This window comes from Macaca nemestrina, chromosome 18, assembly GCF_043159975.1.
Source record: "Macaca nemestrina isolate mMacNem1 chromosome 18, mMacNem.hap1, whole genome shotgun sequence".
In the NCBI taxonomy this organism is placed as follows: Eukaryota; Metazoa; Chordata; class Mammalia; order Primates; family Cercopithecidae; genus Macaca; species Macaca nemestrina.
Genome location: NC_092142.1, coordinates 57,048,525 through 57,075,888, shown reverse-complemented (window position 1 = coordinate 57,075,888; position 27,364 = coordinate 57,048,525). Strand labels below are relative to the sequence as shown.

The 27,364-nt window shown below is 51.5% G+C and overlaps 1 protein-coding gene and 1 long non-coding RNA gene across 4 annotated transcripts in view; one reads left to right on the top strand and one right to left on the bottom strand.

Moving 5' to 3' along the window:
- The window catches only part of LOC105491524 (cyclic nucleotide gated channel subunit beta 1), an 88,855-nt gene that overhangs the window by 12,444 nt on the left and 49,047 nt on the right, over positions 1 to 27,364 (top strand). Inside the window, exons 11-18 of one of the 2 annotated variants that reach the window (XM_071084654.1) lie at positions 188 to 263; positions 1,351 to 1,387; positions 8,310 to 8,469; positions 9,407 to 9,493; positions 18,627 to 18,714; positions 19,359 to 19,509; positions 21,902 to 22,039; positions 27,171 to 27,333. In XM_071084654.1, coding sequence (XP_070940755.1) covers positions 188 to 263; positions 1,351 to 1,387; positions 8,310 to 8,469; positions 9,407 to 9,493; positions 18,627 to 18,714; positions 19,359 to 19,509; positions 21,902 to 22,039; positions 27,171 to 27,333 — 900 coding nt within the window. Of the gene's footprint in view, positions 1 to 187; positions 264 to 1,350; positions 1,388 to 3,386; positions 4,115 to 8,309; positions 8,470 to 9,406; positions 9,494 to 18,626; positions 18,715 to 19,358; positions 19,510 to 21,901; positions 22,040 to 27,170; positions 27,334 to 27,364 lie in introns of those variants that run through there. The other variant, XM_071084655.1, reaches the window with a different exon arrangement.
- Positions 8,576 to 27,364, bottom strand: part of LOC105491523 (uncharacterized) — a 32,488-nt gene continuing 13,699 nt past the window's right edge. Inside the window, exons 3-5 of one of the 2 annotated variants that reach the window (XR_011616507.1) lie at positions 10,959 to 11,127; positions 9,511 to 9,674; positions 8,576 to 9,325 (exon numbers count right to left, since the gene is read on the bottom strand). This is a non-coding gene — a long non-coding RNA (uncharacterized lncRNA). The remainder of the gene's footprint in view (positions 9,326 to 9,510; positions 9,675 to 10,958; positions 11,128 to 27,364) is intronic. The other variant, XR_011616508.1, reaches the window with a different exon arrangement.

Here is a 27,364-nt window from a genome sequence, read left to right as displayed (position 1 = left end):
CAGAAGCTCACTTAGGGAGGGTGGAGGGCGGGGGAAATGGTTTTCAGGCTGGAAACCTGGGCTCTGGCTCCTGGCAGGCTCTGCCTTTTGGCAGGCTTGTTTTCTGCCTTGTGAATGAGTTGACTTTGGCCTCAGTTTCCCCACGACCCTTCCCACCTGGACACAGCACACTCTCTTCCACCCGCAGGCTGGTGGCGTGGGTCCTGCACAGGCTGGAGATGGCTTTGCCGCAGCCAGTGCTACATGGGAAGATAGGGGAACAGGTCAGTGCTGGGCGCATGAAGTGGGGGCCTTGGTGGTGGTAGGAGGGGTCTTGGGAACTCGGGTAAGGAGCAGGATGGTTGGCCTGTGTCCCTGGGGTGTGAAGGCACAGCAGGAAGAAGGGACCCTGGGTAGGAGCCCAGCTCCCCCAGCCTTCCTGTCTGCATGGCCCACGCTCATTCCACCCGCTCTGAGGCACAGTGGCCACAGGCCTGAGACGTGGTGGCCCAGCCCCTCCTGCCAGGGGTTCACAGTCAGTGGGGGAGGTCCTTCCATGGGGGAGCAGAGAGGACATGGGGCACAGAAATGGAGCCTCCTGGGAGCATCAAGGAAGGCTTCCCAGTGGAGGTGGCCTCCAAGCATTTGCAAAGGTCCGGAGATACGCAGATTCTGGGAAGAAGTAAGGCTCACAGGAGCCGGCAGGCCCTATGTGCACTCCTGATAGCCTAGGGCTCCAACATGAGTGGCCAGGGAGAGCACTCATGCACCCCGTCACCCGTTCCTCTCCTTCCTCATGAACCAGGAACCTGGCCCTTTTTTCTTGGGTGCAATTGAACGTCTTTATAGAAGCACCTGGAACTGGGAAGTGGGGAGCCTAATCTCTCTCCTGGCTGTGTGGCCTCAGCCCTGGCCCCTCTCAGAACCTCAGTTGTCCCAGCTGACCAATGGTCAGTTGTTTACAGAACTCTTTACCTGCATTTTCATACCCAGGGCTGTGAGAATGGAGGTAAATGGTTCTGTAAACAAAGCTGTCTAGGCCCCAGAGACAGGAAGGCCTGGCCAGGTCCTGGGTCTTTGTGTCACTGAAGGGCTCGGCCTGGCTCTTCTGAGCAGGTGCCCGCTGCTGTGGCTGTCTGGGGTCGCCCTCACCTTGATTCACTTGAGCCAAGGCTCGAGCTCTCAAAGCCCCCTCCCCCCACCTCAAATCCTTCACTGGCCCTGGGCACAGAGGGACTGTCTTCTCCATCCCGTGGGACAACTAAGGCCTGGAGACGTGGGTCAAGGTCATGTGCTGGAAGGGGTGGCCGAAACGGGGAGGCTGGTGAAGAGGCCATGGCAGGATTTTCCCTTTTTTCTCTCTCCATGCAGGAGCCTGACTCCCCTGGGATATGTGATGTGCAGACCAGTAAGTGACACATTACTGGGTCCCCATGTGCATATTAGGAAGGGTTGCTTGGTGTCCTTGGGTCTGACTGTATGTGGGCAAGGGGGCTGTCCCTGGCCAGACCTGGACTCACACAGGGGGCAGTTAGGGTCTCCTGAGCTGGAGCTGAGAGAGCCCTGTGCTCTGCAGGCCCTACCTCTGTTCAGCCTGGCCAGGTAGCCAGAGCCTGACCCAGAGCCAGATGGTGGCTGGAGGCCCCGGGAGCCTGATGTCCAGCTTCTTTCCGGAGCAAACAGTCCCAGGGCTAAGTCAGATGAGCTCTCCTTCCTGCTGGTAATGCCCAGAGAGCTCCCATCCCCTGGCAGCTGGGCAAATGGGTTTGGCCAAGCTGAATGGAGAGGGGTGGGGGTCTCACTGGAGGAATTAGGCCCCACAGCCTCCAGCTCCCTTGAGCTGGAGGGGTCCCTGTCACCTGCGGCTGGGTTGGGGAGGCATGTGATGCCCTTTATCCCAGCCCTGAGCCAGGAATCGGGGACAGAGGACTGAGACCAGGAAGGGGCTGGAGGCAGGATCTGTTCTTTCTTCACTTCATGGCCTCCAGAGAGGCATGCGGTGAACAGGCATTCATTCATCCATCCATCCATTCATTCATTCAGTACATAGTTAAGGATAGCCTACTATGTGCCAGGCCTGTGATGGGTTCTAGTTGTGAGCAGAGCTCAGGGGCTGTGGGTGGTGGCGTCCCCTGTTCCATCCTGGACACAAGCCCTTCAACCACAGGCCTCAGGGTGTCCCAGGGCTCTGAGTTCTGCCCTGTGTCTGCAAGGCTGTGTCCAGCCCCAGCCCCACTATGCCGATGGTGGTCTCCATGAGTGCCCTGAAGCTGGGGGTGGCCGCTGTGGCCTGGAGCACACACTGGCCAGTGCACTGTGGAGCTCAGGTCTGATGGAGAGGCATGGGGGGCGTTAGGGTTGATGGTAATCATGGCGATGACATGAGGAGAGCTGGCCTGTCTCAAAGCAGGGCATACGCAGTCTTTCATGAAAGCTCGTGGCCAACCTGGGGCAACAGAGCAGAGACCCTCATGGCTGTTGGGGCACGCAGGGGGCAGAGCTCAGAGAACCAAAAGCACCTGCCCAAGGTCACAGAGCAAATCGAGTCCACCTGGCCTGGCAGCCTCTGCTTAAAGGAACTAAAAACATTTCCTTGGGGGCAGAGAGCCTCCAGAGGGTCTGCATCTGAGGAACCAGAACCCTCTTCTCTTCCCCTCTGGAAGGAGGCGGGATTCTCCGCCAGCTGTGGCCAGGGCCTCCCTGCAATGTCTGGAGCATGTGGGTTATGGGTGGATGCTGGGTGGCCATGTGGGCAGGCTCATGGGGACAGGGTGGGGAGCTGGCTTGGTTTCCTTTTCTAGGGCTGCCATAACAGATGTGCACACACTGGGCAGCTTAGAACAACAGACACTGATTCTCCCATAGTGCAGGAGCCAGAAGTCCAGGGTCAAGGCTTTGGCAGGGTCGGCTCCTCCTGGGACTCTGAGCGAGACATGCCCGTGCCGCTCTCCTTGCTCCTGCTGGCCACTCGTGGTCCTTGGCGAACCTTGGCTTCTGGCTGTCCTCCAGTCCCTGCCTCCGTCTCTACACAGCCTTTACCTCTGTGTCTGTGTGTGTCAAGCCTCCCTCTCCGTTCTTTTAAAAGGACATCAGTCATTGGATTTAGGGCCCACCCTAAATCCGGGATGATCTCACTTTGAGATCCTTAACTTAATCACACCTGCAAAGAAGCTATTTCCAAATAAGGTCACATTCACAGGTAATGGGGTTAGGACTCGGAATTATCTTTTTGGGAGACACTATTCCACTCACGTCCCATGTCATGGGGAGACTCTGAGGGGCTGGGGGTTATCTGTCCCCTACCCTCCCCATTCATTCACTCATCCACTCACTCACTCACTCACTCACTCACTCACTCCTTCTGCCTGTCCACCCAGCCACCCACCCTGTCTTCTCCTTTGTTTCAGGGGTGATGGGAGCTGGAGGTCTCTGAAATAAGGGAGAAGGGAATCTGGGAGAGCTCAGATGGACACACGGATGGAAGGAAAGAAGGATGCCCTGAAGAGAAGACCTTCCGGGGGGAGGTGGCCACTGACACTCCACCCTATTTGAACAGCGAACCCCTCCCTGTCCACACACTCCCAGGCAGGACAAGGGGAGCCAGCGTCACCGGCACCAGCCCCAGAGCCTCCCAGACCAGAACAAGGGGAAGGCCAGCCATGCGCAGCCTGCAAGATTTAGGCTAGACAGCAGGACTTACCCCCAGAGGGCTGAGGAAAAGCCCCATAGCCGGGCGTGGTGGCTCACGCCTGTAATCCCAGCACTTTGGGAGGCTGAGGCAGGAGGATTGCTTGAGCCCGGAAGTTCGAGACCACCGTGGGCAACACACTGAGACCCTGTCTCTAAAAAACCTTTTTTTAATTAATAAATTAGAAAGCCCCATGGATGGATGACTCAGTATTGAGCATCTCTTTAAGAGGATGCGTGCACAGCTCCCAGTGTGGTACCTGGCACAGTCAGCACCTCGACAAGATACAGTTTTTTCCAGAAGAGGTTCTCCCTAGGCCTGGCCACACTCTCTCTTTCCAAGGCTTGGGGACGCCAGTGAGCAGCAACAAATGTTTTCATTAACATTAAAAGAGCGTAAATGAGCACATCAAACCTGTGATTGCATGATATTACTGCTTAGGATAAAGCTAAAAGAAGGGTTTAGATTTTAAAAGTGGGTGGACTGAATAGCCCTGGGCTTGGGGTATTGAGTTGCAGGAGGGGAGGAATTAGCCAGGGGTCCTGAGCCGGGGGTCCTGGCTCCCAGCTGGCCCACACGTGTCTGTTTGGGCCATGGAGTGATTTTAAAAATTAGAATTGATTGCCAACATTTAAAAATCAGGTAGCTTTACATGAAAAAATCCGGCTTCTCTCGAAAACTGGGTAGACCTGGCTGTAATGGGCCCACACGGTGCTTGTGAGGACAGTCTGGGCAGCTGCTGGCACCTGAAGGCAGGTGGCACCTGCCCCTTCATTTGTATACATCACCACACTGGCTGGGCAGGTCTTTGGATTCGAGATCCCTGAGGTCTCAAACTGGTGATGAGGTGGGGCAATCCCAGTAGAGGAAATAAAGTGTGGTATACAGGAGAGTAGTGGGACTTCAGCTAATGTGGAGCCCAGCATCCTTAATGCAGAAGATAAAACTAGAGAAGTTGGAGCCTGACTCTAGGAGACTAGGCTGTAGGCAATGGGGAGCCATTGAAGGTGATTGAGCAGGGGAGTAACTTCAGAAAGATTACTCTGAGGCTGAACAAGCTTTGAAGACAGGGAAAGCAATCAAAGCAGGGACCCTTCCAAGGCACCTGGGGCCAACTATGAAGAACGTCTTACCCCAGACTTTGTGATTCAAGAGTACTGGGAACTGGGTATCTGGTTCTGTTTTTTTCCCTCCCCTCCCCTCCCCTCCCCTCCCCTCCCCTCCCCTCCCCTCCCCTCCCCTCTCTTCTCCTCCCCTCCCCTCTCCTCCCCTCCCCTCCCCTTCCCTCCCCTCCCCTCCCCTCCCCTTCCCTCCCCTCCCCTCCCCTCCCCTTCCCTCCCCTCCCCTCTCCTCTCCTCTTTCATGACCAAGTAATGTTTATGGAAGAATCTGCTTTATTGAGAAGCACCTGCTTTCTCAGATGATTCTGATGACGGGGAGAGGCTGGGACCATACTTTGAGAAACACCCAGTGAGAGGTTAGTGCTTTGGGGCCAGGTGGGAGGAGATGTGAGCCTGGGCCAGGGAGAGGCAGAGGAAGGAGGTATCATGACCCAGGCCTGCCAGAAAGGGTGGAGGTTTGGAGTTAGGGCTCAGGCTTTGACAGAGACCCAGGGGTCCAGGTGGGTGCCTTAGCCTAGAATTCATGTGCCCAGGTTCCTGCCTGCTGATCCTGGAAGCAGGCGCTCCTTCCCACATGAAGCTGTTGACTTTCGTTCTTTTTTTTTTTTTTTGAGATGGAGTCTTGCTCTGTCACCAGGCTGGAGTGCAGTGGTGCGATCTCGGCTCACTGCAACCTCCACCTCCCGGGTTCAAGCAATGCTCCTGCCTCAGCCTCCCGAGTAGCTAGGACTACAGGCGCATGCCACAACGCCCGGCTAATTTTTGCATTTTTAGTAGAGAAGGGGTTTCACCGTGTTGGCCAGGATGGTCTTGATCTCTCGACCTCATGATCTGCCCGTCTCAGCCTCCCAAAGTGCTGGCATTACAGGCGTGAGCCACTGCGTCCGACCAAGACTGTTGACTTTCACCGGCCAGGGTCAGAACCTCATTTGACGGCCCTGAGGGCAGAGAGGCCACTGACCAAGAGGTGGCATGCCAGGGTGGAGTGGCAGTTTCTATGGGAACTGTAGCACTCATAGCTCCTGAACACCTCGGTAGGGCCGCAGAGAAGCTGGGCGAGCTATGACTCAGACACCTGTAGAGAGGGGTGGTCAGAGTTCCAGGGGTGGGCCAGGAGCTCCTGCACCAGGCCTCCTGGGGGCCTGCCCTGGGGGCTGTGTAGCAGCATACCCCATCCCTCCCCTTCCAGATTGGTAATCTTGGGTACTGTCCTCCTCTCAGAGCTGCAGAATCTTTAGCTGTAAAATGGGAACAGTATAGGACACGTCTTGCAGGCCTGCTGCAGAGATGAAAGGAGGAAATGAGGCCGAGCACAGTGGCTCTTGCCTGTAATCCCAGCACTTTGGGAGGTCAACGTGGGTGGATCACCTGAGGTCAGGAGTTCGAGACCAGTCTGGCCAATATGGTGAAACCCTGTCTCTACTAAAAATACAAAAATTAGCCAGATGTGGTTACAAGAGCCCGTAATCCCAGCTACTCAGGAGGCTGAGGCATAAGAATCGCTTGAACGGGAGGTGGAGGTTGCAGTGAGCCGAGATCGCACCACTGCACTCAAGCCTGGGTGTCACAGCGAGACTCTGTCTCAAAAAAAAAAAGAAATGCTTATAAAACACCCATGCACTAAATAGGACCTAAAAAGAAAAGGTTAATGGAAAGGAAAGGCATGGTGGAAGCAAGGACGGCATCAATTCTTAAGGACGGCACCCCTTAAGGAGTGGCCCCTGATGCCATGAGGCGCTCATGGGACACATTTGTCACCTGGGATAGTGCACTGGGAAAACGGGAGTCAGGGCACCTGGCTCTGCCTCCACCTTCCTGTGTAGCCTGGGACAAGACACTCAGCCTCTCTGAGCTGGCTCTCTTTAAAAGGGGGAAAGTGCCGTTCCTGCCCTTTGGGGCTGCTGTGAAAGCTCACGTGCTGTCAGGCAAGATGTTCTGTTCCCTGCATGTTCCCCGCTATGCCCAGGCAGGAACTGGCACCCCAAGGGGCTGCTTAGAGTGGAGACACTGCACCATTGCTGGACAGCAGCATAGACTGACCTGGACAACGCGTCCCACCACCGGATTCAGGGTCACATTTGGAGGAGCCTCCCTGACCAAACCCCAGTGGCATTTGCAGGGCCAGAGGAGCCGGAAGCAACCTGGAAACAGCTAGTTCGGGATGCGCTTGGGGCTTCCCTAGAGGGCAGGCAGCACCTCATCTGTGAGAGAGGGCTAATATCTGTACCTAGAAGTGGGGAGCTACGTGCCTGGCAATAGGAAGCACCCCATAAAATAAGGTGTTTATCTCTGTCTCAGTTTGCTCATCTGTAAAATGGGGAGAAAAATATAAACGAGGGAAAATGAAATGGGGATGCTAATTATAATCTCGAAATGTTGATGTGAGGACTAATCGAGTTATTCCACGTAAATCACTCAGCACAGATCCTGGCACATAGGAAGTGCTCAAAAATGCAGCTGCTCTTACTATTATTGTTATGCAACATTATGAACAATAACAGCCAAAGTCTCAGGATAAGACTTGAGGCCAGCTTCCATTTAAAGTCATCGTTACTACTACCCGGGTATGGTGGTGCATGCCTGTAGTCCCAGTTACTCAGAAGGCTGAGGTGGGAGGAATGCTAAAGCCCAGGAGGTCGAGGCTGCAGTGAGCCATAATTGCACTCATGCACTCCAGCCTGAGCGACAGAGCAAGACCCTGTCTCAACCACAAAAAAGTCACTATTACTAATTTATGTTTGGCTGAGGGCCACCAAGATCCCTGGAGCTTTTGGGGGACACCTGGCGTCCAGGCGTTGTCCTTTGTCGCTGACACCAGCCTGGGGATAGGCGTAGGTTACTGATGGACTGCTCTGCACTCCCTTTGAGCATCTGCCAAGCTCACAGGCCCAGGGTGTTTTCGTTGTCAAGGACCAGGATAGATGAAGAAATGTTGAAAATTAGACTCCCATCTGAAGGCGGGACCACCCCCATGAGGAAGTGGAGTTTCCCTGGAGGGTGGAGCCTCTAGACCCAGGAGGGAGGGAAGGACTCTCAGAAGCAAATGCTGAGCATATGGGCTTGCTGTCACCAGGGGGTGACATCTACAGAGCAGGAAGCTCTCTCTGCATCCCTCAGGACAATCCAGGCTACCTGCACCTGGATGTGGCCAGGTGGACCCTGAACCTGGGCCTTTTAGCATCCCTGTGATGCTGTGACTGGAAACATTGTTTCTGCCTCTGCACAAACCTTTAAGAAGGAGGCCCCAGTGAGAAACAGGTTCAACCATAATCAAAGCTCTGTCTCAAGAGGAAAAGGGGGGAAGATGATGGAGACAGAGTGAATGAGCACAGGCTCCAGCCCATCACCGGAACACCAATCTGGTCCCGCTGAAAATGGAAAGTGCCATTTCCCCACTGCCTGACTAAGCACTGAGGCACTGCTGGCCACAGCCAGGGCTCCCTGCGGGGTCCCTGGGACTCGGAGGCCCAAGCCCACTCCCCTGCACATCCCATAAATGGCTCTTCCTGTGTTCCCTGCAGTCAGCATCCTTCCTGGAGGGCAGGTGGAGCCTGACCTCGTCCTAGAAGAGGTCGAACCGCACTGGGAGGATGCCCACCAGGATGTCAGTGCCAGCTCGCAGGGTACAGAGGTGGTTCCAGCTTATGAAGAGGAGAACAAAGCCGTGGAAAAGATGCCGAGGTGGGGAGTCTGAGAAGACCCTAAAAGATTAGTTATTGTTTGAGAAGGTACCAAACATGCAGTACCTTATCCCAAAGGTATAAAAAGGCACAGAGCAGGAACCAAACCTGCTTCCCCCTGCCTTCATACAGCCATCCTCCTCCCATGGGTATAATGGCTACCAGGTTCTTATGTGCCTCTCTAGAGACAGTCTGGGCATATGCAAGCTAACATCTCCCTCCTTTTTTCTTTCTGTACAGAAGGTAGCATAGCACACGTACCTATCTGCACCTTGCTATATTTATTCAGCGACATACCTTGAGGTCTTTCCACATTCAGGATATAGAGAGCATCTTCATTTTTCACTGCTGCATAGTATTCCATCATATGGCTGTACCATAATTTATTATTCACTATTGATGGACATTTAGGTTGGTTCCAAATTTTTGTTATTATGAACGATTCTGCAACAGGCACTCTTATATGCATGTCTTTGCACATGTGTGAATACATCTGCAGGAGATTTCTAGAGGGGAATTGTGGGTCATTGGTCGTGAGAATGTGGATTTGTGGTCATGACCACCAAGTCGCTTTCCATAGGGATGTCGCAATCTTTGTTCCTACTAGAGATGCTTGGTGACAGCGGGAGGTCTCGGGTTCTGAAGTCCATAACTTACATAGCTAAGATGGGGAAACTGAGGCCCAGAGAGGATCGGAGGCTGACCTAGGGTCACCACCAGGACAGTGGCTGGGACAGTCCCCTCATGCAGAGGAGAGGGTTTGTTGCCAGAGAGAGTTCAGAGTTGCTCAGGTGGGGCTCCCCAGGTTGAGCCTTGGTTGGAAAGTCCAGGTCTGGGCTCAGGAGTCATGGGACATCCTACAGAAAATGGGGGCAAGAGGTAGACTCAGCGGGGCAGCTTCAGGGGGGACTCATCGCCTGCCTCTAACCCCAACTTAGAGAGCTGTCCAGGATTGAAGAGGAGAAAGAAGATGAGGAGGAGGAAGAGGAAGAGGAGGAGGAGGAAGAGGAGGAGGAGGTGACTGAGTAAGTCCTTTGCTCACCTGGCTGGGGATGGTCCTGGGTCTGGGGTTGGCTGAGCTCCTGGGGTCTGGGCACTCTTTGCTGCTCATGGGAGCTCCTTTCTCTTGTTCTGTGCTGTGTGAGGCTGGGCTTTGACCAGAGAGGCTGGGAGAAGCTGGGGTTCCCCTGCTGTGCTCGTCATGACCTGGGAATCATATTACCCACCACTCCACATCCCTCTCCACACACACTAGAATGCAGCCTCCAAGAGGGCTGGGACTTTTATCTGTTGCTTTCATTGCCATGTCCCTAGAGCCTAGAACGGTGCCTGGTACACAGTGGGCACCAAATAAATGTTAGTTGACTGCAAGGGCATATGCAGTGGACTCCCAGTTCTCCCATTATTCACAAAGCCAAGTCTGCCTCCCCTCCATATCCACCCGCCTTGGTTGCCTTTGATGCCTTCTAGGGCTGTCCTGGGTTCTACTCTACTGCCCAGTAATGGTCGATCGTCCACCCACATCCATAGATTTCAACGCTAAACACACAGAAGAGCTCAGTTAAAATAAAAGTTAAACACTGGAGATCAGGAAACACTATGGAGGGTGAGTGGAAGAATGGCTGGACAGGGGGATACCCATGGGGAAGAGCAGGCAGTTGGACACCTGTGCCTGGAGTTAGGAGTGGGAGAGGTGGGGCTGGAGATGTGACATTGGGATTCTGGGCATGTGAGTGGCATTGAAAGCTATGGGGTTCAAGGAAATGCCCAGGGAGCAAGTGTGGATAGAGGAGAGGCTCATGGACAAGACCAGAGGTTGGGGAGATGAGGAACCAAAAAGGACTGAGGAGGAGGCACCCGTGAGCAGGGAAGAGACAAGAAGAGTGTGGGGCCTAGGAGCCAAGTTAGTGTTTCAAGAAGGTCGGCCAGTCATGGTGGCTCACACCTGTAATCCCAGCACTCTGGGAGGCCGAGGCGGGTGGATCACTTGAACCCAGGAGTTCAAGACCAGCCTAGCCAATGTAGCAAAACCCCATCTCTATTAAAAAAAAAAGAAAAAAAAAAAGAAAAAAAAAAAGAAGAAGAAGAAAGAAGAAGAAAGAAGACCTGCCTCAAAAGCAGGTTGTAAAGCCTTGAACTAGTTTTTCCAAAGGCAATAGGGAGCCATTGAAGGTTCATAAGCAGGAGACTAGCATGATCCGGCAGCTGTGTTGGAGAAAGATTGAGGCAGGGAGAACGATGAGGAGACTGTTATGGTGGGCCAGGTGATAGTAAGTTACTCTGTCCTTGCTCCAGTCCCCTGGCATTATGTCCCTGTCTCTCTGCCCACCGTAGGTACCTCATGACCCGCATCCTTTCTCCCTGACCTGTCTCTCTGGCCACGGCCTGAGACATGATAGCACTGTGAGTGTTAGGAGCACAGGCTTTGGCATCCGAAACACCAATACCACTTTGCTTCTGTTAGTGAAATGACCAGGGCCAGTGGTGTACCCGCTCAGAGCTTCTGTCTCCACATCTGTAAAATGGGGGATAATACAAGCCTCCTGCAGGGGGTCATCAGGGCCAGTGGTGATGATGGAAGTGGTAGGACCAGGCCTGGAGTAAGTGCCCCATCGGTGGCCAATGTTGTTCTCGTCCCCGCTGATGGCCTCTTTTTGTTCTAGTCAGGAAATAGTTAAACAGGATTTCAGAGCTGGAGGCCTGTTCAGTGTCATCTGCTTTTAGTCCATCCTTACTCAGTTCACATAGACTCTTTCCATCCTTGACAGGAGGCCACACAGCCTCGACTTGCTTACCATCAGTGACGGGAAACTCACAACCTCTCAAAGGCTGTCCATTACATCTATATTCCCCTCTGACTTGTGAAATTATTTCTTACACCAAAACTAAGCCTGCTTTCCTGTGGCTTCTATCCCTTCCTGACTTGTCCTAATTCTGCCTTCTGAGCCACCCTGCAGTCCCAGCAAGGTGAAGAACTTAGCTGCTGCCTGGTTTCATTAGAGCAGCTTCTTTGCCCTCTGCCTTCTATGGAGCTATGCTTCTGTGTGGAGTGCATAGCTAAGTGGCTCCCTTGCTGAACTTACACACCTAACACCCAGGCTGGAAAACCCCTGTATTTGCCACTGCTCTGGATCTGAGACACCCTTTGAAGGCCAGTGATCAACTATGCTCACATACATGCATGTGCACACGAGCACTAACTATACATATGTTCTCAGAATGCAGTACACATGGGCACACACACACATATCTGCACTATACCCGTATACACCAGCACACCGACACAGACATATATGCTGGGTTATGCACACACTTACAGGTACAGGCATGCATACATTTATACCCACACACATCCTGCATATATGCACAAGCACAGGCAGCACACTCATACATGTTCATACATGTGTGTGCACACAGGCACACATGTACACACTTCCACACATGCACGCGACAGCCTTGCACACATGCACATGCATCGGAGTCACCCAAGATGCTGCGGACGTGCACGTCTTCATACAAATGTTCACCCAGAGTTTTGAACTCGGGAAACTTTTGGGCTCCAGGCCCAGGGAGGGGCAAGGGAGTGACAGAGTGGGTGATCACAGGGCCAGGGTCAGAGGGTGTGAGGCCCAGGGCAAACAAAACTGGGCTGTCACTGGCTGGGGAAGGATGCTCTTGGCCAGCTTTGCAGAGACACAGGTTACTGATGACATGAGGGCCCGGTAACGGGCAGATGAGACCCGGTTGCCTAGAGACCCGGTCTCTACAGGCAACAGCTCAGCTTTCCCTAGCAACCACGGCCTTTTGGTTCCACCTGGCCTCCCTGGGGATGCTTCTGCCGTTCCCTGCACATCTCCTCAATCTGATTAGAAGCAGGAAGGATTGCTGGCTCCTCTGCCACTGGAGCCACACTGGCTCAGGAGCTGGGCTCCCACTTGCATGCACCCACCCAGGCTTGGGATGAACGTCACAGCCCTCAGCTGAACCCCTGCACCATGGGCATCCTGACTGGCCCTGACCGAGAGACCCAAGTAGGTGGCTGCCCCTCCCTAAGTCTTCCCTCCTTCTGCTTTTGGGGCTGGGATTTCAGGTGGAGAGTCTGCTGAAGGTGACAGTGAGGACCGTAATGTTGGGGCACGACCTGCGGGATGGCACAGGGGAGGAGGAGTGGACAGGAAGCTTTTGAGAGCTGGCTGCCACTGCTGCTCCCTGGATCTTAAACTTGGAAAGTGTGGGCGGGGGGCGGCCTCCAGGAAGCCCACCTCAACCAATCTGTCTGTTTCTCTGCTTGGAAATCCCTGGGACTTGGGAACTTTCTGGAAGTTGATGGCTTGCTGCTTCTGGGCTGTGCAAGAGGGGACCTTGGCAGGCACTGGGCACCCTGCCAAGCAGGGGCCATGTGGCTTTGGTATATCGTCCCTAGACAGCCCCTGGTGATGCTGACAGCGCCACTACTGGGCTGTTTAGGTGTTTTCATAGCTGGAGATGTTTGTGCAAAAGGTTCCTCAGTCCACGTGGGTGATTTCATAACCCTGCAGATCGCTGCCTCCTCTGGCATTAATAATAATAATGACAAGAACAATAATAATGGCTTCCATTTGACTTACAATTTTTTTCCATGCGACTCATGGCTAAGGCAGCCTGAATGGCAGATTCTATTATTCTCTCATCCCATTTCACAGATGAGAGAACTGAGGTTCAGAGACAGGGCCCTGTCTCTGAAGTGTAGAGCTGGGATTCTTGGCATTACAAGGAAAGCTGCTCCCAATGTTTAGTGATGACAAATCCGGAAGAATCACCAGAACAACACCTGGCAGTCCTTTTTTTGACTTTTCTATGAGATTCTCATTGGCCCTTCTGATCTTACTCAAATAAGTCAGGCTGCACAGGCCAGGCAAATCCTACCCATTTGACAGATGAGCAGACAGAGCAGCCCAAGGGCTTCGAGGTGACTTGCCCAAGGCCATACAGTGGCTTCTGGTCTGATACTGGAATAAGCAGGACCCCAGGAAGCCTCTGGCTGGGCCTGTGGGCAGTTCATTTTCTGAGCCTTTGTGCTGTAGGCAGAGAGCCGAGACAGACCCTGTATCTATTTCAGGAAAGTCATCCAGTCATCCCCCTTGCAGCCGGAGACCTGTCTTTAACCCATTTGTGCAAGGCTGACTTCTTAGTGTAGAAGGCACAGTCTCCAAAATACTTCAGAGGCAGGCAGTGAAACAGAGCATTAAGCACGTGGCCTTGGGGTCAGGGATGCCGTATCTTATCTAGGCCCAGCTTGCACAGGCGGTATGACCGTGGATCGGCCATCCAAACTCTCTGAGCCTCTGTTTTCTCAGCTTGCATGTGAGCAGTAACAGTTCCGATCTGTCAGGGTTATGTGAGATTTGGTTGTTTTTTTTTTTTTTTTTTTTTTCCTAGGCTCTTTTAAAAAGTTAATTATTTTTTCTTTTCTTGCTTATTTTTTTTTAAAAGACAGAGTCTCGCTCTGTTGCCCAGGGAGTCAAGTGGCACAATCCTGGCTCACTGCAATCTCTGCCTCCTGGGTTCAAACGATTCTACTACCTCAGTCTCCCGAGTAGCTGGGATTACAGGCATGCACCACCACGCCTGGCTAATTTTTGTATTTTTAATAGAGGCGGGTTTCACCATATTGGCCAGGCTGGTCTCAAACTCCTGACCTCAAGTGATCTGCCCGCCTCGGCCTCCCAAAGTGCTGGGATCACAGGCATGAGCCACCGTGTCCAGCCTAATTATTTTTTCAATTGACAAAAATTGTATATATTTTTGTGTATAATTGTTGTTTTAAAATACGTATACATTGTGGAATGGCTAAATCGAGCTAATTAACATACAGATTTCCTCATATGTTCATAATTTTTTGTGGTGAGAACAGTTTAGATCTACTCTTAGCAATTTTTACAAATACAATACATTGCTATTAACTAGAGTCACATGCTGTATAATAGATCTCTCACATTTATGCTTTCTATCTAGCAGAACCTTTGTACCCTTTAACCAACATCTCTCCAACCCTCACCCCTCCACAGCCCCGGTAACTACCATTTTATTATCTCCTTCTGTGGGTTCAACCTTTTTACACTACACATATAAGTGAGATCATATGGTATGTGTCTTTCTGTGTTTAGCTTATTTCACTTAACATAATGTCCTCAAGGTTCACAAATGACAAAGTTTCCTTCATCTTAAAGGCTGAATTCTTTTGTGTATATATAGGACATTTCCTTGATCCACTCATCTGTTGATAGACACTTGGGAGGCCGAGGCAGGTGGATCACTTGAGGTCAGGAGTTCGAGACCAGCCTGGCCAACATGGTGAAACCCTGACTCTACTAAAAATACAAAAATTAGCCGGGTGTGGTAGCATGGGCCTGTACTCCCAGCTACTAGGGAGGCTGAGGCAGAAGAATCACTTGAACCCGGGAGGCTGAGGTTGCAGTGAGCCGAGATCGCATCATTGCACTGCAGCCTGGGCGACACAGCGAGACTCTGTCTTGAAAAAAAAAAAAAAATTAATGCTGCAATGATAGGAGTGCAGACATCTCTTCAACATACTGTTTTCATTTCCCTTGGATCTGTACCCAACAGCTGAATCATATGGTAGTTCCATTTTTAACTTTTTGAGGAACTTCGTATTCTTTTCTATAATGCTTGTGTTAATTTACAATCCCACCAACAGCGTATAAGTGTTCCCTTTCCACTGCATCCTCACCAACACTTGCTAGCTTGTCTTTTTTTGGGCAGGGGCGGGGGACAGATTCTCACTGTGTTGCCCCAGCTGGAGTACAATGGCGCAATCTCAGTTCACTGTAACCTCCGCGTCCTGGGTTCAAGCAATTCTCCTGCCTCAGCCTCCCAAGTAGCTGGGATTACAGGAGCGTGCTGCCACGCCTGCATAATTTTTGTATTTTTAGTAGAGACAGGGTTTCACTATGTTGGCCAGGCTGGTCTCGAACTCCTGACCTCATGATCTGCCCGCCTCAGCCTCCCAAAGTGCTTGGATTACAGGTGTGAGCCACTGCACCCGGCCTATCTTGTCTTTTTGATAATTGCCATTCTAACAGGTGAGAAGTTGATATTTCATTGTGGTTTTGATTTGCATTTCTCTGATGATTCATGATGTTAAGCATCTTTTCATATACCTGTTGGCCATTTGTATGTCATCTTTTGAGACACCGAGACATGTCTATTCAGATTCTCTGCCCATTTTTTTAAATCAGTTTTTTCTTACAATTGAGTTGAATTTCTTATATATTTTGGATATTAACCCCTTATTCAACTTATGGTTCGCAAGTATTTTCTCCTGTTCTGTAGGTTGTCTCTTCAGTCTGTTGATGGTTTCCTTGGCTGTGCAGAAGCTTTTTAGTTTGATGTAATCCCATTTTGTATATTTTTGCTTTCATTGCCTGTGCTCTTGGGTTCATATTTTTAAAAATCACTGCTTAGACCGATGTCATAGAGCTTTTCCCCTATATTTTCTTCAAGTGGTTTTATAGTTTCAGATTTTATGTTTAAGTAGTGTTCAATCAATGTGGGTAGGGTTTTTTGTTGTTGTTGTTGTTGTTGTTGTGTTTTTTGTTTTTTTTTGAGACAGGGTCTTGCTGTGTTGCCCAGGCTGGAGTACAGTGGTGCAATCACAGCTCATTGCAGCCTCCACCTCCCAGGCTTAAGCAATCCTCCCACCTCAGCTTTCCAAGTAGCTTAGACCACAGGCACATGCCACCACACCCAGCTAGTTTTTGTATCTTATAGAGATAGGATTTTGCCTTGTTGTTCAGGTTGGTCTCGAACTCCTGAGCTCAAGCAATCCTCCTGTCTCAGCCTCCCAAAATGCTGAGATTACAGGCATGAGCCACCACACCCAGCAATCTTCTTGAGTTTCTTTCATTGATGTTTTATAGTTTTCAGCATACGGTTCTGTCACCTTCTTGATTAAATTTATTCCTAAGCTTTTTATTTTACTTTATAGCTATTGTAAATAGCGTTGTTTCATTTCTTTTTCAGATAGTTCATTGTTAGCATATTGAAATGCTACTGAATTTTCTATGTTGATTTTATGTCCTGCAACTTTACTGAATTGGTTTATCAGTTCTAATAGTTTTTGTGGTGGAATCTTTAGGGTTTTTTTATATATAAGATCAAGTTATCTGCAAGAGGAACAATTTAATTTCTTCCCTTCCAATTTGGATGCCTTTAATTTCTTCTTCTTGCCTAATTGCACTAGCCAGGACCTCTTATACTACATTGAATAGAAGTGAGAGTGGGTCAGGCGTGGTGGGTCACATCTATAATACCAGCACTTTGGGAGACCAAGGCGGGAGGATCACTTGAGGCCAGGAGTTTGACACCAGCCTGGGCAATGTAGCAAGACCCTGTCTCCACTAAAAATACCAAAAACCCAAAACAAAACAAGACAAAACCAAAAATAGCCAGGAGTGGTGGCGCATGCCTGTAGTCCCAGCTACTCAGGAGACTGAGGCAGGAGGATGACTTGAGCCCGGGAGGTTGAGGCTGTAGTGAGCCATGATCATGCCACTGCACTTCAGCCTTGATGACAGAGTAAGACCCTGTCTCAAAAACAAACAAACAAACAAACAAACAAACAGAAAACAAAACAAAAAAAAAAGAAAAAGAAAAAGAAAAAGAAAGAACTGGTGAGAGTAGGCATGCTTGTCTTGTTCTTGATCTTAAAGGAAAAGCTTTCAGCTTTTCACCATTGAGTATGATGTCAGCTGTGGGCCTGTCATACATGGCCTTTGTTGTATTGCAGTCCATTCCTTCTATACGTAATTTGTTGAAAGATTTGATCATGGAACGATGCTGAATTTTGTCAATTGCTTTTTCTGCATCTGTTGAGATGATCATATGATTTTGTTGCTGTGGTGTACCGCATTTATAGATTTCTCAGGGTAATTTGGAGGAGGATCTGGGGAGACTTTGCATGCAGAGTGCCTGGCACACAGCCCAGGAGCCGCTGTGGCAGTGTGATTACCGACTGATTTCTGCTGCCAAGCAGCTGGCTCCAGACTGACTAGGCAACAATCCCGTTCCCACCTTCCTACCCCACCGTCCTTACTCGGGAGGGCTGAGACTTGACCCTCTGGGTAGAGAATGATGCATTCAGGTTTCCTGGGTGGCAGACACCCAGAGCATCCTCTGTGAACCCCTGGATGACAGGAGTCTGAGGGGTGGGGAGGGGCTGTTAGGAAGCAGGAACTAATCCTAACTACAAAAATCACATTAGTTCCTAGTCCTGAGTCATCATTTTAACCCAGAGGTTGCACACGGACATCTAATTTAGCCAGGAGACAGGTTCTTTTGGCTACAGCATATTAATAAAGATACATAAATTTGAATTATCAGCATCTAAACATCAGACAACTTCACCTTAGAAACATATATTTCAGGCTCTGTGAATGATCTGGCCACCTGGCCCCCTTTTCCAGTGGAGTGGGGGTTGCTGCCTTCAAATGGACATGGGTTCTCCAATTTGCCACAGCCCTCCCTGCCCACTGCAGCCTCACCCCTGGTCCTATCACTATGTGCCTGCTGCCTGGGCCCGGCACCCATGAAATCTTCAGCAGTTGCAGTGGCTCTGATCTCATGGCATGAGAAGAACCAGGGCTTGGGTTTGAGATTTGTGTGGTTTGGGATAATTTGCTGTGTGACTTCGCCAGGTCACTTCACCTCTCTGGGCCTCACTTTTGTCATGCTCTACCCATCATCAAGACTGCCTGGAGACTGGGAGACCCCAGATGACAGCTCCTCCAACCGTCTTCCATGCATTTCTCACACATGCTGTTCCCGTTTCCTGGACAACCTCTTCCTCCCCGCCATTCTCTGTTGTAAAATCATCATCCTGGAGGCTCAGGTGACAGGCCACCTCTTCCAGGAAGCCCTCCTTCCTAGCAGAGTTGTGGCATGTCCTTCACAGTGCCTTGCTGAGTGCACGTCTCAGATGGGAAGATTGTTAGCAGGACACTGCCCTGGAGGCTCCTGAGGGTGAGACCTGTTCTTGGGCATCTCTGTGACCTCCACTCCTGGCAGAGTGTGGTCCTCAGCAGGGCTGGTGAAACCTTTAATACCCGTAACCCAGTCCTTTTCTCCTGCCCCTTACCCCCACCCCACCTCGGGTCACAGGGTGCTGCTGGATAGCTGTGTGGCGTCGCAGGTGGGCGTGGGCCAGAGCGAAGAAGACAGGACCTGGCCCCAGAGCGCTTCAGACCAGGTATGAGAAGCACCAGGCACCGGCACCTCTGAGGCCTGGCTTGGCATCGGTGGAAGGATGGGGACCTTGTCCACTTTGCTTGCAGGGGGAGTTTTGGCTGGTAAGATGCCCACAGGACAGAGGGGGCAGGGTGGCAGGTCCTGCGAGACCCCTTCTTGGCAGGGGTCAGATAGTGGCCTAGGCCGTGGGTTGGGAGTCGGGTGGACCCGGCTCGAGTCCTCCTGTGGGTGTCTAGCTTGCGGCAAGTCGCCTCCACACTCTGGGTCCCAGTGGCCACCTGTGTGCGAGGGGGCTACAGACACCTCCCTGGGCCCTGTAGGAGGACCCAAAAGGGCTCGCACACTGTGAAGTGTGGTGCTGTGGATGCTTTGTTCCCCCGTGTGCCAGGCTGCAAGAGAGTGTCCCTCATCACAGGTGACACGTCCAGCTGTTAGGACCCGTAGGTCCTGGGTGCACTGCCCTCTACAGGTTGTAGGCTACTCCCGGGATGCCCAGAAGGTGGGCTGGCAGGACCTGACTGGCTGGACAGGGCAAGAAGCAGAACTGGGCCCGTGTGGACTCCTGAAGGCAGATCTAACAGGAGCTGCTGAGACTAGGGCTGGGGGCTGATGGTTACAGTTCCTGTTTCCACTTTATCTTTGCAGAAGCTGTGGGAGGAAGCTGGGGAGGAGGCCGAGAAGGAGGCTGAAGAGAAGGCCAAGGAGGAGGCTGAAGAGGAGACTGAAAAGGAACACCAGGACCACGCGGAGACCAAGGAGGAGCCTGAGGCTGAGGCCAAGGCTGCCAGTTCAGGAGGTAGGTGTGGTGGTGGTGGTGGTGGTTTGCACAAGAATATCTGAGGTCCTTTCAGGCTGGAGGCAGCCTCCGTGCAGGGTCAACCCCTCCTCCTCTCCCTCCATCTCCTTCCCCCCATTGCCCCCTCAGCCACCCTGTCTTCAGGAAAATCCCATCCTTGGTGTCTTGGGGCCACATTATCAGAGCCTACTGATATATCTCAAAGGCTCTAAGGAATTGCACTGAGGCCCAGGACTCCCAGTGGGGCCGGGGAAATCCCGATCCCAGCCAACTCCTTCCTGCCAACCTCTCTGTGCCAGCCCCTCCTGCAGGCCCCTCCTAACCAGCCCCTCCCAGCCAGTCCCTCCTGCCAGCCTCTCTTGCCATTTCTGCTCAATGAGGATGCAGTGCTTGGGCTACTGCCCAGTGAGGGTTTGGCTCAGACATCACATATGGAGTGAAAACTGGAACCAGAACTTGCTAACAGAGTGTCCTGGACTCCACGTCTCTTTCTGAGCTTTTCCTGATCTCCAGCTGTACCCAGCACATATATTTTGCTGTGATTTACCACCCTGCCCTCAATCCTGAGAACTCAAGCAACGGCGGAGAAAAAGCCCCAAGGAGTCCAGCAACAGCTGGGCCCTGGAGCCGGGACAGGCGGGCCCCAACCCCAGGCCGGCGGGTATTGCGTGCCTTACACTCCACCTTCCCCACGCCGTGGGTCTTCAGCTGCTCTGTGAGGCAGACAGGCCATTTTACAGATGAGAAAGCTGAGGTTCTGTGTGTGCGGATTTGGCCAAGAGGTCAAGGCACAGACCTACATTTCACTCCTGGCTCCTCTCTCTCTTCCTTGCTGTGTGACCCAGAGCCAGTTCTGTGACCTCTCTGAACCATGACTTCCAAATCAAGAAAAATGGAGCAATAATAGTACCTAGGTCACAGGTTGCTGGGCAGAGTAGGGGAGACAATGTGTCAAAGGCATCCCAAACTGTGGCTGGCACTGAGGGAGGAGTCAATATTGGGACGAGGATGTGTCTCGGCCAGCGAGCGGTTGAAATGGGACTGGACCCAGGTGTCCTAACCCTGGGTGTCCTAACCCTGGGTGTCCTGAGCTTGCTCCCTACTTGGTCTTTGAAAAGGGTTCTTTGTTAACTTCAACACATATCTATAGGAATTCCTACTAAGTCCAGGCCTAGGGCTGGGTCCCCACACGGATGAAAAAGACCAGGAGCAAACAGATGCAGGCTTGGTTCGGTGGGGCTGGTTCTGCCCCTTCCCCAGGTGATTTGGAAGCAGGTGGTCTGGGACCCACATCTGAGAAACGCTGAGGCATAGCCATTTGCACTGAAAAGTATGGGCCTGGCCAGGCGCAGTGGCTCACACCTGTAGTCCCAGCACTTTGGGAGGCCGAGGTGGGCGGATCACAAAGTCTGGAGATCGAGACCATCCTGGCTAACATGGTGAAACCCCATCTCTGCTAAATACAGAAAACATTAGCTGGGTGTGCTGGTGGGCACCTGTAGTGCCAGCTACTTGGGAGGCTGAGGCAGGAGAATGGTGTGAACCCAAGAGGCGGAGCTTGCAGTGAGCCCAGATCGCGCCACTGCACTCCAGCCTGTGTGACAGAGCGAGACTCCATCTCAAGGGAAAAAAAAAAAAAAAAGTATGGACCTAGACCCAGCAGCTTTGGCGTAACCCGGGTGCTGGTTAGAAATGAGAAACTTGGGTCCCAGTCCAGGCCTACTGAATCAGACTCCTCGTGGGAATAAGATCTGGTGATTTGTCTGCACATGTGTGTTTGAGGGGCAATAGCCTTGAGCCCTGGTTCTCAAACCTGACAGCCCATTGGAATCACCTGGGGAGATTTAACAATTCCTGCTGCCAGGCCTCATCCCAGTCATTAAATCAGAATCTCTGGGAATGGGCCTGGGTAACAGAAATCGTCAAACCTTCCCAGGTGATTCCAATGCATAGCCCAGCTGGGGAACCAGGGCCATAGGAAGAGTTACTGCTTCTGGTTGGAAGTGAAATTAATTGACCTCCAGGGCTGTTTTGGACTGGAAAATTCTACCAGGCTAAGAATGTTTGAGTCCTGGGTTCTTTGGGTCTAGGAATCTGAGAGTCTGTGAGTTCTGGGTTCTTTGATTCTAATATTTTTGGGAAATGCTGCTGGTGGTTGGTAAGTGGAGGGGGCATGAGAAGTTGGGGGCCTCCTGGGCTGTCCCTTGGTGCTCTTGGGTGGCCAGCCATAGGACCTGATGACACATTAGACATTGAACTCCAGGGACAAGAGTCATGCTTCTGGCTTTGGGTAGCACTGCTGAAAATGCAGGTAGGCACCAGGCTGGTCGTGTTAGGCTGGTGGGAGGACCCCCACATATCATCTCCCTCAACTCTGTGCTCCTAATTGCAGTCCCCAGGGTCGCACCTCTGCCTGAGACCCTCTGGCCCCAGCACCATGGCTACACCAGGCCAGAACATGGAGCTGAATCGCCTAGTCCAGGACCAGCTACCTGGCCAGGTGGCCCCTGCCTCTGCACTCCAAAACCTGGTAGAGCATCTCCCTAATGTGCCCAGCTACCGTGTCCCAGTCACCCGCATCCCTGTCCTCACCTCCCGGAGAACCAGCTTGTCCAACTCCAGCTTCGCCAAGGAGACCAGGAGCTCCATCCGCCGACTAGGTAGCACGATCCTGCCCCACCCAGCATGCTCATATCTGTGGCATGTGCTTCTGCATGGCTGGGGCTGTCTTCTTCCTGGGTGCTGTGGTCATGGTGTGGACCACTAGTTGTGCTTATGGAAAACCATCTCCTCTTCCTCTGCCGATCAATACCTTCATCCTGCTTTGTGGTAGTGACTTGAGAGGTTTTAGCCCCCTTCTCTTCATGCCTAAAATTCCACTACAATTAGCAATTCATTTATTTTTTCTCTCTCTCTTCCTCTTTCTCTCTTTCTTTTCTTTTCTTTTTTCTTTTTTTCTTTTTTTTTTTTTTTGAGACAGTCTCTCTCTGTCACCCAGGCTGGAGTGCAGTGACGTGATCTCAGTTCACTGCAACCTCTGCCTCCTAGCAATTCTTGTGCCTCAGCCTCCCGAGTAGCTGGGATTACAGGCACACGCCATCACACCTGGCTACTTTTTGTGTTTTAGTAGAGACGGGGTTTTGCCATGTTGGCCAGGGTGGTCTCAAACTCCTGATATCAAGTCATCTGCCCACCTCGGCCTCCCGAAGTGTTGGGATTACAGGCATAAGCCACCGTGCCTGGCCAGCAATTCATTTTTTCGGGTTAAACATACATTTCTTTCTTTAGGCACATCATTTTTATATAGGTAATCATTCACACCTTAGTTTAAACAAGTCACTTGCTCAGATCTCTAGGCCAAGAGGCTCGGACAGGGAGTCTGGGATCAGACTGGAGGGGAATGAAAGGAGGGAAATGGAATAGAAGAGTAATGTGGGTGCTGATTGCAGATAGAACCCATTGACCTTAAGTTTGCCGCTCAGCAAGTTCCATTTCAGGAAAGAAGCTCCAGGTGCAGACAGGCATCCTCAGAGGCTAGGGTGGAGCGAGGGCTGTCTGGATCCATTGATTGTGACAAGGTCCCCGTAGTGGCCTTTGGGCTGCCACTGCTCACTGCCTGAAGACAAAGAGCTCAGGGACATACTGGCACCCCGGACTAACTCCTGCCACTTTCTGACTTAACCCAAGCCAGACATGCCTGCTTTCCCTTTTGATTGGCTTGTTTATCTGTGGTTGACACGGTGCAGGGCTGCCTCTGAGATCAGTCCAGTCAGGCAGGACAGAACATTTCATGGGAAGACATCCACTGTTGTCCTTCTCTCCTCTCCCTGGCTTGAGGTGGGCACAGAGAGGAGGTGAGATGGCACACAGATCATCCAACAGTAAGGGGTGCCACCCTGGCCTCCACCTTCTAGGCAAGCCTTGAATCTACTATGCCAAAGCAGCCTACCCCTATCATTGAGGATACTGAATTGCAAAAAAAAAAAAAAAAAGAAAAAAAAGAAGAAGAAAAGAAAGGAAACAAAATAAAAGACCTCAAAGCATCCCCCAGTTCCCACCTCCACAGGCCACTCCCTGATAACTGCTAAATCTGTACCAATTCTATTATTTTTTTTGGACGGGGGAGGGGGATGGAGTCTTGCTCTGTTGCTCGGGCTGGAGTGCAGTGGTACCATCTCAGCTCACTGCAACCTCTGCCTCCCGAGTAGCTGGGACCACAGGTGTGTGCCACCTTGCCGGGCTAATTTTTGTATTTTTAGTAAAGACAGGGTTTCACCATGTTGGCCAGGCTGGTCTTGAACTCCTGACCTCAGGTGATTTGCCTGGCTCAGCCTCCCAAAGTGCTGGGATTACAGGCATGAGCCACCGTGCCCACCCCCAACTCTAATTTTATTTGCTTACTATTTTTCTTTCAGTGGATTCTCTTTTTTATTTAACTAAGTATATTTAAATAGGAAAACTTCTTATTACTATTCAAATGGAAAACCAGCATTGCTTGCCATAAACAGAGGCATAAATAAAAATAACCTCAAATACAATGAAAACACAATGGTATTGCTGTTTTCTAATGAGACGGATGGGCCCACTGAAGGTGCAAATCTGGGGCCTGCTCTCTTAGCTGCAAGTGGGATTAGGCTGTGTAAGAGAGGTTCTGAGACCACAGAGGCACCGACCTGAGACTTCCTCTCTGGCTATTCACTAAAAGAGGGGTAACTTTTTTTTTTTTTTTTGAGACGAAGTCTTGCTCTATTGCCCAGGCTGGAGTGAAGTGGTGCAATCTTGGCTCACTGCAAGCTCCACCTCCTGGGTTCATATCATTCTCCTGCCTCAGCTTCCCGAGTAGCTGGGATTATAGGCACATGCCACCACACCTGGGGAATTTTTGTATTTTTAGTAGAGATGGAGTTTTGCCATGTTGGCCAAGCTGGCCTTGAACTTCTGACTTCAGGTGATCCTCCTGCCTCAGCCTCCCGAAGTGCTAGAATTACAGGCGTGAGCCGCCACGCCTGACTGGGAGTAACATTCTTATTCTAGGTTATCTTTTGCTTTGTCTGTACCGTCAAAGAACATCTCCTGTCCTCCCCAGTCTCTGGGAGCCCCACACTTGGGGAAATGTTTCCGGGGACGCGTTGACACAGGGGGCTGACCCAGCTGTGCTAGAGCATATGATTATTCTAGATGCTACAGACAAGGTAATAAGAAGCTGTAGTAAGAACATTACTTCCATTTTATTTTATTTTTTATTATTTTGTGAGACAGGGTCTCGCTCTGTCGCCGAGGCTGGAGTGTAGTAGGCGCGATCTTGACTCACTATAGGCTCTACCTCCCAGGTTCAAGCTATCCTCCAACCTCAGCCTCCCAAGTAGGTGGAACACTGTGACCAGCTGAGTTTCGTATTTTTGTAGAGGTGGGATTTTGCTATGTTGCTCAGGCTGCTCTTGAACTTAAGGGACCCTTCCACCTCAGTCTTCCAAAGTGCTGGGATTACAGGCATGAGCAACTGTGCCTGGCTCCCCTTACATTTTTAACAACTTCTCTAGTCCTGCTCATCCTCTTCTCCAGAGGATTTATGGTTCGATCCATCAAACTATAGAGTAAGTGTAAGCAATTTAACAGAGTGCTGTATTTTCTCATAAAGGCCATTTGAAAAAAAGCACATATTGGCTGGGTGTGGTGGCTCATGCCTGTAATCCCAGCACTTTGGGAGGTCGAGGCTGGCAGATCTCCTGACATCAGGTGTTCGAGACCAGCCTGGCCAACATAGTGAAACCCCGTCTCTACTAAAAATACAAAAATTAGCCAGGTGTGGTGGCAGGGGCCTGTAATCCTAGCTACTCAGGAGGCTGAGAAAGGAGAATGGCTTGAACCTGGGAGGCAGAGGTTGCAGTGAGACAAGATCACACCACTGTACTCCAGCCTGGGTGACAGGGTGAGACTCCATCTCAGAAAAAAAAAAAAGAAAAGAAAGAAAAAGCGCATATATAATTATTTCAAAATCCCCCCGCTTCCCTCTTTTGGGGGTGTATCCCTGCCTGCCTTGCTGGTGCCCACACCTGTGCCCGGCTGCTACTGGGTAGACCCCCTAGATGTGGGGGAGAAGGAGGAATACCAGCCCAGGCTCTCAGTATCCTCTGACCTTGGACGTGGGGCAGACCTGTCCCTGAAGTCCCTGAGGTGGGTGATGGAGCCCAAGGTAGGGCCATGTCCAGGCTCCCTGGAGAGGACCCGATTCTCAGAATGTGGGACATAGTACAGGGCCTCTCAGAGGTCCAGAGTTAGGCTAGCTGATGAATTTGGGGGCCCCTGGCATGTACAAGAACAAGGACATACCCAAGCAGGTACCCAAATAGGGAGTAGCACACACTACGCAGTCTGTTACCCTTGATTGGAGGGACCCCGTCAATGTCTCCATTTGATGCTCTTCAAGAATGTGAGGCCAGCCGGGCCCAGTGACTTGCGCCTGTAATCCCAGCACTTTAGGAAGAGCTCAGGAGTTCGAGACCAGCCTGAGCTGATCACCTGAGCTCAGGAGTTCGAGACCAGCCTGGGCAACATGGTAAGACCTCATCTCTACAAAAAATACAAAAATTAGCTGAGCATGGTGGTGTGCGTCTGTGGTCCCAGCTACTTGGGAGGCTGCTGGGAGGATCACTTGATCCTGGGAGACAGAGGTTGCAGTGAGCTGCGATTGTGCCACTGCACTCCAGCCTGGGTGACAGAGTGAGACCCCCTGTCTCAAAAACAAACAAATAAATAAAATAATTTTTAAAAAGAATGTGAGGACTTGGCTGGGTGCTCACGCCTGTAATCCCAGCGACTTTGAGGGGCCAAAGTGGGCGGATCAAGAGGTCAGGAGATCAAGACCATCCTGGCTAACATGATGAAACCCCATCTCTACTAAAAATACAAAAAATTAGCTGGGTGTGGTGGCATGTGCCTGTATTCCCAGCTACTTAGGAGGCTGAGGCAGGAGAATGGCATGAACCTGGGAGGTGGAGCTTGCAGTGAGCCGAGCCCAGCTACCTGGGAGGCTGAGACAGGAGAATGACATGAACTCGGGAGGCGGAGCTTGCAGTGAGCTGAGATTGCGCCACTGCACTCCAGCCTGGGAGACAGAGCAAGACTCCGACTCAAAAAAAAAAAAAAAAAATCTTTAAGAATGTGAGGACTTGTGCCTTCTGGCTCCTCCCCACATGCCTCAGAAGGCATGGTCACCCTAACTTGGGGTGGGGAAACTGAAGCTCAGAGTGGGGGAAGCAGCTGACTCAGGCTGTGCTAGGCCAGGTGCCAGGACTCTGGCTCCCCATGCCCTCTCTGGAGGCTGCCACTGCCTCAGCTCTTGGAGCTTGCTCAAGTGCAGGGAAACCAAACTGGGCTTTGAGAGCTAGGAGAGCTGGGCTCCAGGCTGTGTAGGGGAGCTCCTATGGCTTCTGTGGCTTCTTTCATGGCTCCTGGGCTGGTGGCTGTGACCCTTAGAGGACCCCAGGCACCATGTTCTTGTACCCCCTGCATGGAGCTTTTCTGTGTGCCCCATTGGGAAGTGAAGCTATCAGAGCCCCCTCCAAACATGCTTTCTGTGGTTTTCTTCAAGAACACAGCCAGACTACTGGGACCCGGCTTTTGTCTCTCTCTGACTTTCTCCTCTCCTTCCTCTCCCCCAGTGCCTGCCACGAAAGAGCACCCGGAAGTGCAGGTGGAAGATACGGATGCTGATAGCTGCCCCCTCTTGGTAGAAAAGAATCCACCCTCACCCGTGTTGCCGCCACCGTCTCCTGCCAAATCCGACACCCTCGCAGTCCCAAGCTCAGCCTTGGGGACACACAGGTTACCTTTTATGCTTCTCTTGGGCTTTTCT